Source organism: Drosophila yakuba, chromosome 2R, assembly GCF_016746365.2.
Source record: "Drosophila yakuba strain Tai18E2 chromosome 2R, Prin_Dyak_Tai18E2_2.1, whole genome shotgun sequence".
NCBI lineage: Eukaryota > Metazoa > Arthropoda > Insecta > Diptera > Drosophilidae > Drosophila > Drosophila yakuba.
In genome coordinates, this window is record NC_052528.2 from 4941664 (window position 1) to 4958434 (window position 16771).

The following is a 16771-nucleotide window of genomic DNA, read 5'->3' on the forward strand; positions in this document are numbered from 1 at the left end:
GCGTGAGTTGTCGTGCCATGAATACAAGTAGCCTCACGATCCCACCCCTATTCGCCAGTACGGCATCTTGCCATCTCTAGCCAGCATTCGGTGTCGTTTGGTTCCGACTCAGTTTGTATTTTGCGGATGTCGCGGGAGGTTCGAGCGTTCGCTCCGTTGTCGGTGTTTGGAATTGAATGTTTTTGAAACGGCGATCGGCCGAGTCGTGTGCCGGTAGTTTGAATACAAAAAACATACATATTTGGAAATTCGAGATAGACGGCAAGTGCTCTCTGCAAAGTGAGTGGATGATGGATCCTTGCATCCTACAGATCTGTTCGGGTTTGAATCTGCCACCGAGGTGCAACAGTTGTTTCGGAATAGGATTCTGAGTGGAAATAATATCCGTGTGTGTGTATTTTCAAAGAGCTAAACAAGAAGTGGGATTTGTTATTGGAAAGTACAAACAGCGCTCCCATAGACACACACACTCGATGCGGCCGAGCCAGCAAATCCCCGACAAATCTTAAACCAGTTTTAAGATACATATTCTTGGTGTCAGTGTGTGCATGTTGATTTTTTCTGGCATTGTTTTCGTTTTTTTTTCATATTCCGTGCTGCTGGCTCTGCATCTTTTTTGTGTACCCATACCCTTTTCGCCTGCCCCTAATCGCGTTTCCATTTTCTGGCCATCGTCCAGATCGGAGGTTTTGGTTTTGGTTATGGTTTTGGGGTCCGAGAGAGCAACAAGTACCCCCGCCTAGTACCTATAACCAGACCCATACCTACATATACCTTCATCCATATTTGTACCCATACCAAGTGCCTGCCCGCGTCTCGCTCCGTCTGCCATCTGAAAACCCGAAAAACACGGAAAGAAACGAGCTTAGATTCTAACGAGATCAGCACGTCAGTTGGTAACTCTGCCCCAATTGGTCCAATTTGAATGCGGTACGAAGCACCTCCGGAATCCGGCGAAGATCGCACATATTATTCCAAAAGGTGAGTGGCGGTGGTTCTAGGTGATCTCATCAGGAATCTAGGAATTTGTAGTTTTGGAATATAATTTAATGGGCCAAAAAACCTGTTGTTTGAATCTAGAAAACATTCTTCGTTTATTACATTAAAATTTCATTCGTTCTTTTAACCTAAAATAAAAAAAACGGCAAAAAAAAAAATTGAGCTTGTACCATAAATACATTTTAGAATGACAAAACAATGCAAGCATTCTTCAGATCGCGCTAAATTTTTAAGCCTAATTAAAATTTAAATCCAATTCAATTTTATTAAATGTGCGAAAACGTCGCCAGAACCAGGTGAGCTACAACGGCGAAATTACCACTTTCATTGTTTATTCGGTATACAAGTTCTTTGAAACGTGGGAAACAATTTATGTAAAGTTCATATTTTAATTCGACTGTTTGCTTTAATTTTGAAGTGTTTAAATTGCTGAACTGTCTAGCTCGAGGGCTGTTACCTCACCTTTTCTGCGACATTTGGCGCAATTTGGTTTACCTAATAATTGAAAGTTCGGCGCCGCATTAAAGCGCAATCAAAATGACAACTTGCTAACGGTCAATTAATCACAAGCCCCAATGAATGCGACGAAAAAGAGCCGAAAAATTGTGTATATGTAATTGATAATCGATCCGACGATAAACACTTTCCTGGCCCGCAGCTCTGGCCAAAACCAATCATTAATAACTGTAATCCAGAGATAAATTAAACCATGGCTTCGAAAACCGTTAGACGCGGCGCTGGAAAAGTGTCAAAAATCGTAACCTACGTGGATATAATTTGCACTGACGTAAAGCCAAAAGCCCAATATGCGATGATGGTTAAACGCTGTAGGCAAATTAGAGAGCGGCCAAGCGGCCAAAGTGCAGAAAAGAAGGCAAAAGTTGGCAGCAAAAACAAAGCACCAGCACCAGGAAAAAACATCGAAACACAAAATAGTAAAAAATAAATGTAAAAACCTTTAAGTCTGCACAGTTGGGGGGTAAAAATGGGGGGAAATCTCCACTGCTTGAGCATGTTTGTCGTCGAGCTCAGCTGACATCGCAAAATGGCAAGAAGCCTCTCTGAGATGCACAGAAAAAAGAATTGTTTAAAACATCCATACCAAATATTGGCATGAAATGCAAATAAGTTTGAAGCACACATAAAGGAAATTTTTAAAAAACCCTACTGAACATGGCATATTTACTTCCACAAAAGTACTATATAATCAGATTAGAATTCGGTTGCAGCTGAAACCCGTAAAAAACATACAAATGCCCGTTCATAATCAAAGTTCTCCTTTCATTTCCTCGCTGTTACTATTTGCTGCATTTTTAGTACATAAACTGTGATTAATACAGATTATTTGCAGCCGTGTAGCTCAAATGGCAAGAGCAAACAGGAAATGAACCCGCATGCACTTTTTCAAGTACCTTTCGTTCGAATTCGCTGGCCGATTGCATCGAGTTGTTCACTCGAGCACCGGAGTTGGAGCTCCGACTTGAGCTTGAGCTTGGTCTAAAGTAAATTTTGTCGTCGTCTTGTGTTTCTTAGTTCGCCTTTAAGTTGTGCACGTACCCAGCGACTTTTACAGCGCTTCCAGAGGGGTATATTCGCACCTCGAGTTGTGAGAACAATGTTGAATGTGCAAACTATTCAGTGCGAGTTCCCACCAATTACATTTAGCCTTGAATACCATTGGGAAATTACATTAGTTAACCCTGTTTTAACTGTCAGCCTAGAATAAGTCCATTCGTCTTACTGTTTCTTGATTTGAGCATAGTTTCCAATTCTAAACTAGCTTTCTTCCATAATTTTTCGTAATTTAAAATAGAAACTTATATAACTTGTGATACGTTTGCTAACCTTTACCAATTGCGATTTACTTATAACACCTTGCTTCCTATTTGTTTCTGAGATTTTAAAGACCTTTTTCCAGCCGCAACAAAAAGTTGAATCTGAAATCGCAATTCTCCGCGTTATCGTTCAATTAAAATGGTATCGCCATGGCGAATCTGGAGGTCTAGCCTCACCTTTTAGTTTTATTTCATTGCATTTCGTTTTGTTAATTTCCATGCAATTTCAGGGCATTTCATTCCACTTGGGCGTAGTTGTTCCCGAACCCCAAGTCGATGTTTTTCGCAATGTTTGCGCAGTTGTGTGGGCATTTGCATTTGTATCTGAGTGCTGTTTGAGTCCGGGTTGCAGGGGTGCGGATGTATGCAAGTGTGAGACGGCCAACCTGTTCGGAACTCAAGAAAAATGAGTCAGCAGCGGCGGGCCGGGCTTTGGCATCCATGAGATACGAGTATATTTCGAGTGGACTCCGCAAAGTGTTTGCCGAGGATATCAGGGGCTGCGGGGTCCTTCTTCCTATCTGACCTGCACCCAAGCGTTTATCCGCCGAGGGTTTTGATTATTTTGTTTCATGTGCCCTTGGCAATGTCTCATATTACTTGGAGGGTATGGGCTCGAACACATATCCCCTGCCATCCGTATCTTTTTCTCTTCGCTTTGTTCATCGCCCCTTTGCTTCATTTCCCGGCTATGCATGGGGCCGCTCTAAATGTGTTCAATGTGTAGTTTCCGATAAGCATGCATTGTGATATACACTTCGAGGCGAAGCCGTACTGCGTCTCTTTAATTGAGATACAAAATGAATTGCAGCCGATGGAGTAGGTTACACAGAAAGATACATTTCTAAAACCAGGCTCCATCCTGTAGATGGAAACTAAACTCATTTTAAACATTAAAGCTACATTAATTTAGTTCTTCAAATTAATTTGATTATACGGATTTCTTATAAAGAAAGAAACCTCGTGTTATTTAAGTATATCTGAATATCCGGACTAACTCGTGTAAGATGCACGACCTTGACTATCTCCGGCCCAAGAGTCTCGGCACAATTATCGTGCTTGGCTTTAATTCCACACGCTTCGTCTGCAGTGTTTACCAAATAGATTTGGAGTGCGCTTAGTACCTTCCTTACCTTCCTACCTACTTTACTGCACAAAATCCAATCCCAAGTGGATTGCAGCAGGTGGCGTGACTAAGACATTCCGCCATGGCAAAGTGAGTTTTTCAAAAATTCAAAACTAATTTCAGACTTTTTGTAGTCGCGCTTTTAAGCTTGTTCGGTAGTGTGGTAGCCGCTGCTGCTAACGAGCATTCAGCTTTCAGTCTGCCAAGCAGGCTTTTATTTTAGCCAATTTTTTATATTTTTATTTTTGCACACACATGAGCACTTTTATGGTTTCGGCATTAAAAATGTGGCGCAAAATTCAAACACAGAGGGGTGTAATTGAAAAGGCATGAGAGATGCTTTATGGGTGGGGCTAATGGGGGATCCGGGTGGTTTTCCAAGGGGGGATGGGCGATGGTATTAGCCGAAGTCAGTCGCGCACTAAATCCCAATGGTAACGCACCCATTAATCACAGAAGAGAAACAATATGCTCGGACGAGCGAAAAAGTGGTAAAAGCCGTTTTCAAGACAAAGCACGTTGAAAAACTGCTCAAAGATGTTCCCCCAAGATACCAGCGAAGTGTTAATTAATAAGTTTAATGTTTTGTGCCATGAGCATGAGCATTCTTAATATAAATACAAGTTTAGTGAGTCAGTGGCGGTACTCAAATAGAATGGGATCGCTTTCGACGCAATTTAGCTGCAGCATCTAGTGATTTTACTGCCTGACATTTCGCCATTTCTACATTTCCACATTTCGAGGCGTGGTGCCATCATCTCCCAGTCTATAAGGTTTAATTATTCCAAATTGCGTTTTGCAAAACAGTAAGCTTCTGTATCTGTCTTTGTCTTTGCCAATTTTTTGTGGATTGGGGAGCGGCTGTAATGGGGTAATTAAAAGCATTGTTAATGGGATTCAACGGGGGAGGTACATGGATACACATGTACATGCCATTCGTATAGACAAGTGTATGAAAAACAGGGAAAATACGCTCGCGAGCATGTGTAACCAATTAATTTGGTAAATTAAAAAGTGGTGGGGATAACACTTTGCGACTGCATCAATTACTTTCCAAATGGATGCGATGGGAACTCAAGGAAAAATCTTTCCGTCTCCCTACTTAATTAAGATAGAAATACCAAGTTTTTGCATTGCTTATTTTTCTAAAATATTATGCTTTATAAGCTTTTGATTCCCCTTTCCCCTTTCGCTTGTGAAGTTCGTTATGTATTTTAGCTAATATATTAGATTAGCCCTTAACGCATTTGTATTCAGCCTTCAATAAGAACACTTTGGCTAAGCCCTGCAATGAACGTTGCAAGTAAACTGCTATTATTAGCGAGCACTTATGTATGCCCGTTGTGGTCAGCTCATTAGCCATTCTGGGCACAAGCCACGTAACAGTAACAAGGCATAAAAGGCGAAATACACGAGTTCGTATAGACGAAAGGCTATAAGACATTTCATATTCACACTATTCACGACGGTTTATCAGGTTGCATGCACGCGATTCAAATCAATTGCCACAATGACACACATACAAATTGTTGAGCTGAGTTAGCTGAGATACTTGTCGCAGTCACTGTGTTTGTTTCAGACCCAGACAATCGCCTAATGCCCAAACCAGAACGATGACGAGGCAGTCCCGCGAAGAAGACCTTCACGCTGGCAAACATATATGTGTGCATATTATATATTTTCTGTGGACTGAGTAACAACACCAGTCGAATTCTATATCCTACGTCATCCAAGGGGAAGGGCGGTGGGAGGTGCTCGAATCGAGACAATTGCACGTGCTTTGCATGTCGAATTACAAAATAACGAGAACAGCCACTTGTAACTCACTTTACAATCGACAGCTACGCAGAAGCTCTTTTCAGTTACAGAGCAACAGGTTTCTTGCCTTCAATACCACTGGGAAAAATAGCAAGTGACATCGTCAACAAGTGAACACCAAGTATTAAAATTATAAATGTATAATAAATATTAGTTGTTATTCTTCACACATTTTGAATTCAGAGCGTTGGATGCAGGTGACTTCGTCAAAACGTTTTGCCTGGTTAAGGGATGCGCTTGAGTGTTTCGAACCACTTTGACATATATTTCTAATTATATAATATAATACTTTTTTTTAAATTTTAAACTTTATTTGCTTAAAAAGAACCGCTCAGAAGAGGGGGTGTTGTTCGCTTTCTTGTAGCGGTTTTTCTTTCTTAATTATGCAGAAGCCTCTTCGGGGCATCAAATATTCAATCGACACAGTGGCACACATTCGACCTTTATTCTCTTCGCTCTTTGTTTTGGTCAGTATATCTTATATTTTTATTTTGGCTGCTTCACTTTTATTTGGGTTAATGCTGAAAAATTGTCAGAGCTGGCCGACAACTTTCGTTGGGGCAAAGAGCGGAAAAAAATAAGAAAAAACTAATCTTTTGCACACCAAAGCCGACTTCTTCGCCAAGATCATGTCCGGCTTAGAGTCCGGAAAGGTATATCAGCTGTAAGCTGTATATAAACAAAGTTTGAGACTGGGTGAGTTGGTAACTTTGGCAGCCTATGTTGGTAGAGTAAAGTTACTCTTTATACACAAGAGGCTAAAACGATTTGGCATTAATGTTGGCCAATCTTTTTGATGCGTTTCTTTTATAATTTGCGCGCTATTAGCGTACTTATTTTTAATAACTTTTTTTTGTTTTCTTTCTGGGTCACTGCTATTAAGTTTTTAGGTAGCAGATGGGCGGCATGTCTGTTTGGTAAGGTCGTGAATAACGTGAAAAAAGGCCTAAAGACTTTCGAACTTGGTGCAGTAAAAGTTGGGCAGAAATTACACTAACCTTGAAATGTGTTTGAATAATGATTTACCTTTTTGTAATAATGCAAAATATTATATACTTCATTTTAAGAGCATATACTAGAGATTTAATTTGCGTCAATTCTTTGTTTGAATCCACAGCGACCTATTGAGCTTAAAAAGGGTAATAAATTAGAGACGATAACAAATTTATATATTTCCAAATTCTCGGGCAGTTGCCACGAAAGCAGAGCCTAATAAATATTCATATTGTTTTTCAGTTCCTTTCCCTTTTGTCCATTTATCAGCTGGGGTGTTGAAGGAAGTGCTTCACTTTGAAGAAGAATTGAGCTTCAGGCGGATAAAGCACGGACAGATATATGGGTGGTACGAGAATATACGAGCCCAAGCGTAGCTGTGTGATCTTCAACCTTATCGCGAACTGTATCCGGACCACACCCAGGGATTGGAAAAACACTGAAATGAAACGAGATCCAATCCCTATTCAGCGCAGGAATGTTCAGAAGTCACTTGGCGGATTTCATGCTCCGTTGGCTTTGATTAGAGCGTTCGATTTGTTTGTTTGATCCGATCATGCCCGCAATTAAATTCAATGAAATTTAATTTCGCAATTGAATTTCATTTTCAGCGTGCTTGCGAATTACTCGACCGTTCAAACTTAGCCAAGTATTTATCGCCCCCACAATTTTCCCTTTCGCCTCTGGTTTTCCGATTTTCACCAGCCCACAAAAAGCAGACACATCGATTGGCTTTCCTCGTTTTCTTTTGCGCAAATTATTGGCCATCGAACATTTCAGTGTATACCGGAGTATTATTCATACACCTAAATTGCTTATTGTTGTGTTGACTAACATCACTAACTATAAAGGGTTTCTGCAGAGTTTTTATAATAATAAAGTTCATGAATGAAATAAAGATACAAAACAAAATACCTATGATCTCAGCATAAAAATCCTTTTTACAACTGTTCATCTTAAGAACAGGTTCTTTCGTCAGAGGAAAACCCATCTTATTATCCATATACGTTACAATTTGGTGTTGCCTTGGTTTTCTCTATTCATGTTCATGCCCCATTGACTTGTACTCGAGATGATCGAAGACGAGGGGCTTGGGAAAGACGATGATGGCGATGTTGATGATGATGACCAAGGGGCGGGGCTTATTTCATTGCCGAGCATTCGGGTTTGGGGTTTACAATATTCTATTTAACGGCTCATCGGGTCTGATCGCCCGTGGAGCATGCCCCCAAGAGGGGATCTCGAGATTTTCCTTTGTTCCCAGCCCGCTGCAATCTTAATGTGCGGCTTAGGTGAGTGACTAACAGCCAGCTAAACCATGAGTAAGTGGCTCCAGGGCGTGGGTAGCTCGAAGAGTTCAGGTGTTCTAGATGGGAAATGATATTAATTTTGACAAATTTGCCAATTAAAACCGCTCTATGAATGGTTAAATGGTGATCTTGGAAACGATGATGTTACTGTCAGCAGTTAATTAAAAATCTGCCAAATTCGAAACAAGTGAGTCACCAAACAGATTCAGATATTAGAAACAGATATATTTTGCCTTACTTTACCACTTGCCATAAATTATGTTTTGTTGGCATTTTATGCCTGCCCGCTTAACCAAGTTTAAAATCAACCCAAGATCATATTTTCAGCTCAATTAGAGCATATTAAGTGTGGCAAGACTTAGTAGTGAGAGGTGTGGAGGGCGAGGCCAGGAGAGAGTACGTACTTCTTGTTACTTTTTTCCACTGTTTTCAGAATATAAATTAACGCAACAATTAACAGAAACGAGTTTTTGAGTTAGGGGGAGAAACAGAAAGGAGTGAAGAATACGGCCATGGATGATATTTCGGTGGAGGGGGAATATAAGAGTGGCAAAGCTGCTTTATTGAACAACACAACTCTTCAACTATTTATGAGGGACCCCGCTGAAGTGGCAAGTTCTGTGCGGTTCGTTTTGGATTTGTTTTGAAAAAAGCGGATCGAAAACCCAACGAAGCAATGGAAAGTAAGGGAAAGACTCCACTGAAACATTAGAAATAGAGTGGTGGCAATAAGAATATGTTAATGTGTTTGTTGCGCATTGATGATGACTTCGATTTTCCAAGCAATACGTTCGTTTTTTGAAACACTTAAGGAAAAAACCCATACTTCTATCAAAAAGTTGTATCTATACAGTTCGGCAAAGCGCAAAATTCGTTCGAGGTATCCAAACAAAGTTTGGGTGGTTAGCATCCAAATGATGTGATATTGCTAAGTTTGCTGTGTTTGTGGTTCTTTTTTGTTTTTTACGCCTCTGACTTGATGTGGTCTTGTGGTTTTCCAGTTTTCAGTTTGTTGTTTGCGTTTTCGGTTTTACTTTTATTACCATTCCACTTACGAGCTGTGTGGCATTGAAGTGTTGAATTACTCCAGACTTTATGCAAATTCTGTCTCTGTTAAATTCGCAATCGCTGGCGTCATTTCTTGGCCCACAAAGTTATGTGACAAATTTTCCATAAATACATTTGGCCGGCGGGCAAAAGAGTTCAGTAACCCCCATCTGAACTGACCTATTTGCGGCGATTGCCAGGCGGAAAACGTGAGCGAGAAAGTGAGCCATAACATCCCGGAATAAACAGTTCGGAAAAACTGGACACTTTTCTTTGGAAAATTAAATACATTGTACTCTTCTGAGATAGTATTCTACTATAGCTCTTATTCAAAGGCACTAAATGGGTGTTTAAATGTGCACATATTTAAAACTATAATCTTTACATATATTCATTCTGATATTAATAGAAGCATTTTGCTGAGTTGTAAAGTATATGAAATTATGTATATTATAATATATCCACCATTTTGTGCAAGAGGAATAGTTGGCATTCCGCACAGCAGGCAATTGTGTCTTTCGTTCACTTATTATTGCGTGGATATATTAATGGACATGCAAAGTGTATCCCGCACTCTTGCATTTTTGTTTATTTTTGGAGTATTCAAGCGAATTCCGTTTGGCCTGATGAGTCATTAAAACTAAAAATTTTGCATTCTAAAAATGGTTATATATGGGCTTACGCACTATCTTCTTCCGGCACAAGCCAATCTGATTTGGAGAAAACAAAGCAAATGACAAACGAAATTCAATTAGACTTTGAATCGGTAAAATTAAGCTGACCGAAACCCGTTTAGAATCCAGGTTTGGATAATTTATTCATGGATTCATCATTCGATGCATTGTTCGATGGCCCAAACAGAAACTTTTACTTTTCAACATTGTTATGGTTCCATTGTGAGTGCTCATCTTTGAAGAGGCTCGAAGAGATCTCCCCTGCAATTAATCTCCGCCAGCCCCAAACAATCCAATTAGATAACCCAGGGCCTACTCATTTTCAGCGGGGAGTGAAAGTTTACGGCTCGTTCTAGCCCACTGGCCGGACTGGCCCGGAATCAGAAACACGAAATCCGGAATACGATCGCCATTTGCATAAAACACTCATCTAATAAAAGCCCTTTGCAGCGGGCAGTCGCTCGAGTGCTCGATCTCGAATGGCATGGTATCGTACGGGGAAATGCGTAGAAATCATGGTTTTAGATCAGGGTTTTTTGTATACACATGCTTTTTGGGCGATTAATGATGATGATATTGCTCGGTAGAGTTTCACTACCAATCGTAAAAAGCATCTTGAAGAATGCATCGGAAATGGAAAAGTGCATCACGATTCCAATCTGCCTTTTACTACAAAGAAATCAACATGTTACCTATACAAAGTTTTAACTATTTAATCATGTGCATTTGGAAATACAATTTAAATTCGGTAAATGTTTTTCTAGGTACTTCAATGCATATAAAAATCTCATAAAACACATAAAGCTCAATTATTTTGGCCCAATTTAATTGCAGGCTCAGTTTTACTTCTACTTTCACAAAGAACTGACCTCTCCCTCGCCGACTTTTCCCGCCTATCGACATTTTTGCAGGCCCATTTCTATGCAAATCTGCTGAGAACACGCACACATCAGTTGGGGAGCAAAGGAGGAGGTGGTTGGGATGGCCTCATATACTTATAATGGGGCACCGGCTTTCAATACACCGCATGATATGCGATAGGGATATGCAAATTCAAAGGGGTTAGGGTGGGCGAAAGGGGAGGCGCAGGGTCCTCGAAGGGAAGGCCTAGCCCAATGTGCAAATTCCTTTCGCCACGGGCTTGGCAGAAACGTGACGAAATGAAGTCTGTTTTGGGTATTCAGGCCTTACGTAATGCGCCTGTTCGGGTCTTTAGTTTCTTTCTCAGCCATTGTGGTATTGTAGTGTCGGGGGATAATCAAGATTTACGCCCGACTTTCGCCGTTATCATCGGCTAATGGGGCTAGAAAATCCAGGAGTCGCCTGTGGACGGCAGATTGTGCTGGGGGTTCATGTTCTCTTTGTGGGTCAATGACCGTCCAGAGTGGTGATTGATTCTATTGCAGGAGAATTTTCAACTGCACAGTGAGAAAAACTATTAAAATAAAGGTTTGCATAATGCATAATCAATGAATAACATTTCTTTCCATTTATTTAAGTAACATGTTATATTTAGTCATCAAGAATAAGACTTATTATGGTCGCTTTGCTAAATAAGCGTAATAATTGTTACAGCGCTCCGACAATTATGGATTACTTTTAAGTGTTGTGTATAGTTTTAACTCATAGAGACATGTGCCTATAGATCATTGCTCGGTTTCGATGAATATGAACTTGATGAGTTCATAAATAGCTGACACTTCTTGGGGATACACATGCCCCACACATGTGTGGCATCTCGGCACCAGCTGATCCAACCTTGAATTGCATCACTTCACCCTCGAAAACCATGATCACTTATTCATTTACTCAATCTGTTTTCGTTCTTCTTTTCAGACCACCAACAAAAGAGATTCGAACAATGTAACGACACCTTAAACGATCTAAACACAATCGAAAGGCGGAAAATTATTGTACAAGTATTGCCCAGAAATAAAGTTGAACAGACCCCAAGACCACTTCAGCGAAATCAGGTGAGTTGGGCAACGATTTGAAATTGCTTCTGAGATTGGGAAACACATTCGTAGATAAAAAGTGATGCGCAATCATAATTCGCTTTGATCTAAGTATATTCTTCTGCTTAAATGCTTAAATATAGCAATTTTAAATTGCCATGAGATGTGGTTCCCTTTGGCAAGAGTTTAGAAGCCCCTGAGGAGGGAAATGACTTTGTTTATGGCTTTGTTTAAAACTCTGGAACATTGGCATTTGCTATGTTTTTTGGCCTTTTCAAATTTACGCTTATGCGCGGAAAGAACCCTTCAAAAATCGCTGTACGTGCATATGAAGTGAACGGGCTTATATGCTAATATATATACTTATTCGCACCTAGGCGACGTCTCTGTTGTTATGGTAATGTGAGCTTCGTTTGGGGTTTCATTCTCATTACAATAACGCTTTTGCCCTCATTGTTTGCAGGCAGAGAAAGACCTTGGTGGCAGATCGACCTTGAATCCGCGTGTAATTTAAACAATATAATCAGACTGATTAACCCGTAAACCAAGCAGCTTAACACCTTCTCGCCGGAAAGAGGCAATAACTCTGCCAAAGAAAAGTCGGACAACCTTGTGCTGTCCTCAGTTGCTGATGGCTTAGTTTTTGGCCAAACCCATAAATTAGACAGTCGCCTCCTCGGATTTCCTGGACTAATTTCAAGGAGGTGGAAAAGCCTGAACATTGCTGAAAATTTCCACTCTCCACGAGCACAGGGATGCAAGAGTACAGGGATTCTGCTGCAGAGAGGAAGGAAGTCGGTTCCTTTTTGCCTTATTTGGTTATTCGGTGACAGACTTCTGCCAAATTCGTTGACTAGGTCAGGCTCTCTCTTTTTTTTGCATGGCTTCGTGTGTGTGTTGGCTTCACTTTTGTTTTCTGTTGGCCAAATTGCGACTGCGCAGGGAGCCGCGAAGGTCGTGGCAACATTCAGTTGGCAACATAACTTCTTTAAAGTTCTCGACAATAATTTACACTGAGACCATAGGCTAGACCAAGCTGAAAAGAAACTAAAACGATATAAGTACGTTTTTATGCTTGATATGCAAAAAATTTAAATAATATTTTAATTTGACACGGAAATTGGTTTTCTTCAATCACTAAACTAAAATCATTGGGTTCAAAATAGTTATATTATTATTTGAATCCAAAAACCTTTTTCTAAGGGAAGAACTCCTCTAGTGGCGGCATCACATACTCCTAAGTTCCCTGCAACATAGTTCCAGTGACCGCCAAACTGTATGAGCAACGATGCTGCGATGCTGTCGCCCACGCAAAAAGAGCAAGCAGGATGGCGAGACAGAGGGAGCGGGACGGCGCACTGAGAGCACATCTCGCAGTTGCGCTCCTTGACCTTGGGCACGAACGCACTCGAAGCCCCCTCTGCTTCCACCCGTCACCCTAAAAGTGCTTTACCCTTCGGTGACGCGAAATCCGGACAGAAATTCCGAGTCAGTCGCTCACTTTCAGCAGCCACAAGTTGTGGCCACGCGGATGGAATGAAAAGCGCGGAGAAGCAGTAAAGATTCAAAAGTGATGTTTTATGGTGAATCGTGAATGGTGAATGTAAACGGAATGATCCCCCGCAATGTCAGCAGTCCCACCGATTCGGATCTGAATCTGCAGTATGTAAAGGGCAGGAGAGCTGCCCTCTTCACACCACAATCCCATCTGTTAGTCAATTAAAACGACGCAGAAGTAAACAGCCAATAAATCAACAGCAGCATCAGTCAGTGTGTTCTCTTTTTAGTTTCTCGGGGTCAGAATCTCTGAATCAGCGATTGCTGCGTCATCATCATCATCATCATCATAATAATCGCTCTTATCGGAACTTTTACCGACCCCAACCCCATTGATTTCCATCGATTTTCATCTATCATACACAGATTGATTGATAGGAAGGTGGGGACATTTCCATGAGCCCCTCGAATGGGCCTCGGGTTCAAAGTTCGCATTTGTCAAATGGAGTGAAAATAGGGACTGTATAAACACGACTGTCGTTTGAAGAGCCCAATCAAATAGAACGAGATGCGATTAAATGGTTCTGCGAAAAACAAAGGTTGACACTGGAAAGAGACCTCTTCTATGTTCGGTGGTTAATTCATTTGTTGTTGGCCACCTCTCTTATTAGCTGCTGAGTTGAATTTCAAATAATTGGCTACCTATGTATTAGGCACCAGAAGTGGATGATAACTCAAGGGGCTCATTTTGAATTGAAAAATTGGGGCTTTCATCAGAAGTATTCATGCTCTCCTTCCCCATCTGTATACATTACCTACCAAACTTTGTGTACACAAGATACAAACAGCTCTTTCCTCATAAATAAGCAAATATTCCATTTTGCTGGCGTTTTCATTTAAGATTCTCAATGAAGCTGCTTGAAAAAATGCATATAAATCAATAGCAATAGACAAACTGAAAGTGTGGCTAGCATTTTCCCTCTACTTCGCCATGAGTTACGCCATTGCACTCTTGAAGCCCTAACTTTGGCATTTTCGCACTTTGAGACGACCTTCATGGCTCGAATCGCCCCCGATTCGCATTTTGTCCAAAGTCGTAGAAGCCGGTCATTAAAAGTGATGACAGATCCATTCAGTTGGCGGCATTAGGGTGAGGTAATACTCCGGTTGTGCACCGTGTGATGAGCATGCACTTTTGTTCAGCCCGGCTGTTTGTTTTTCCTTCTCGGGTTGTTCGAGCTTTCCGGTCAGGGGCACTTTCCTTTTCAATTTGACCAGCTCTTTGGCTTGGCCATTGTGCCTCTTGGCCGTTTTGCATTGACGCTTGCTGTGCTGACCAGCATTAGACATTGGGAATTGTGCTGAAGTGTCGGTAACAAGTGGCTACACTGGGCAAATATCGGCTACATATTGTTGACACTTTTTAGTTTGTGTGATTCATTCGAAGATAGTTATCCGATCAATATCTTGATATATGTGATATTGTGTTATATTAACTCATTATATAAACTTAATAGACAACTAAAATGATACAGCGAATATTTATCGTACATATTGTTCATTGTGAATTGTTTATAAGATAATTATGGTAAGTATATTCCTATAGTTTTTTTGCCTGTAGTTAATGCCTTAAACAGAGTCGAGAATCTCTAAGCTCACTTGGAGTTGAGTTTGCTTTAGAGTTAGAGCCGCATGCTGGCTTCCTGGGCCATTGTCTATGCCTATACCACTTCGTAATTAAGTTGGCAAATTTGTGTAATGAGCTAGTGCAATTATACGGGCTGCACCGTGTTGGGCCTATGCAAATGCCACACATAATTATAGTTTGTGGCCGGCGTTTTTTTACTTTGGGCTGTTTTGGTTTTGGCTTTGTTTTTCTTTGCTGCTCGTTTTCATTTTCATTTTCCCTGCAGTGTTTGCCCACTTTGCCAAGTGAGCTGAGTGCTGAGTGTGTGCTCATCTGCGAAATGCAAATGAAAGTCAAAGTTAATTTGTAAGATTTTCACGTTGAGATACAAGATCGCGAGACCGCCGGCAAAAACTGCGTGACTGTGATGAGCTACTTTTGCGGCTACGGTTAAAAAACAACTACAGTAACGAAGTGAGATAAAAGTCCCGTCGACCACGTCTCAATTTTCCGTCTGCCTGCAGTCTCGTCTCGACGGAAAAGCAGTGAAAAAGCCTCAAGCGGGGAAATCAAAGGCGGCATTTACATTGCGGCTGCCTGCCTCGAAAATTAAGCATACTTTCGGGCTGTTAATCAATTACGGCTGCGAAAATTTGATGGATACGTCGTTAATGGCTGGTCTTTAGCTGGCCGAGGAAACTCCAGCTACCAACAAATTTATAATTGAGTATTTTTAAGGAAATAAAGTAGCCTTTTACAGGATAATTCTTGTTTCATTAAACCAAATCACTGAATTTAAATTTAACTTTAATTTACCAGAAGAACAGGCTAATGTTCCAAAGGAAACAACTTCAGTCAACTTTCAGTAAATTTATAATTAACGTAAGATATTACTGTTTTGTTGAAACATATTTCTAAGAATTCTCAGACAAAAGACAAATTTATTTGGCTTGAATAGAAGTTGTTAGAATAAGGTTCAGATATGCTTAGTTAACAAAGTGAATTATTTATTTCGAGTACATGCTTTATTAATAAACAAACTGTACGCATAAACTATACTATTTACCGTTCTAATTTCCACTCATGCCCAGCTCAATTGGAAGTTTTTATGAATTTCGCCTTGGCATTCCCCCAAGTTCAATGCCAAAATCGTATTTAGTGGACTGATCCAGACCCCCAGTTCAGTCATTCCGTTTAATTAACCATTGCTCAAAACGAAATGAACATTTTGCAGTTGTGTTGGATGAGTGCTGCTCATTTGTCTGCCCCAATCAACGTCATCGTCATCGCCATCGCCATCGTCATCGTCACCGCGGTTTCTATCATCATTACGAGGCTCTTCATCATTTTATCAACTGGGTGCATGGGTGCACTCATGCACCCACGAGTGTCGACACGAATCCGCAGCTGCAGTTTCCATTTGAATGCGCAAAAAACGCTTAAACTGCAATTTGCGCTTGCTTCAAGCGGGTAAAAGGGGCGGCAAAAGGGGTCCAAGAGGGAAGTGTGCTCCCCACTAATTAGCACATCAAATACTCTGTGCACACGGAACACGTTCGCATCGGCTTGTGGGTGGGGTGGTTGCCTTAAAGGGGTCAAATGTCAGCTCAACGCACAACGCTATTTGGACAGCCCCACTAACTGGGTTAACTCAGTGGCCTGTGGAGCTGAGCGTTGGTAGTTAGGTTACTCGCTCGCAAACGCGCTAATTACAACATGCTTCTGATACAAATAGGCTGCCCAAAAGTATGCAGCGAAAAAGGTGTCAACTGCACTCATTTAAAATTATTATTAGTTGACGTATAGCCATTATTTAAAGCGCTTAAATAATACTACTATTTAAGCGGATTAACAACGAATAATTGTTGGTCTTACCTTTTACTTCTTAAC

At 40.8% G+C, this 16771-nt stretch overlaps 1 protein-coding gene across 2 annotated transcripts in view; it reads left to right on the top strand.

The window, feature by feature from the left end:
- The first annotated feature begins 123 nt into the window (after nt 1-123).
- Nucleotides 124-16771, top strand: part of LOC6529353 (serine-rich adhesin for platelets) — a 36292-nt gene continuing 19644 nt past the window's right edge. The window contains exons 1-3 of one of the 2 annotated variants that reach the window (XM_039372874.2): nt 124-279; nt 803-981; nt 11639-11775. Coding sequence is in view for 1 of the 2 variants with exons in the window: in XM_015196807.2 (XP_015052293.1) it covers nt 13352-13419 (68 nt within the window). In the remaining variant the exon portion in view is untranslated. Of the gene's footprint in view, nt 280-802; nt 982-11638; nt 11776-13263; nt 13420-16771 lie in introns of those variants that run through there. The other variant, XM_015196807.2, reaches the window with a different exon arrangement.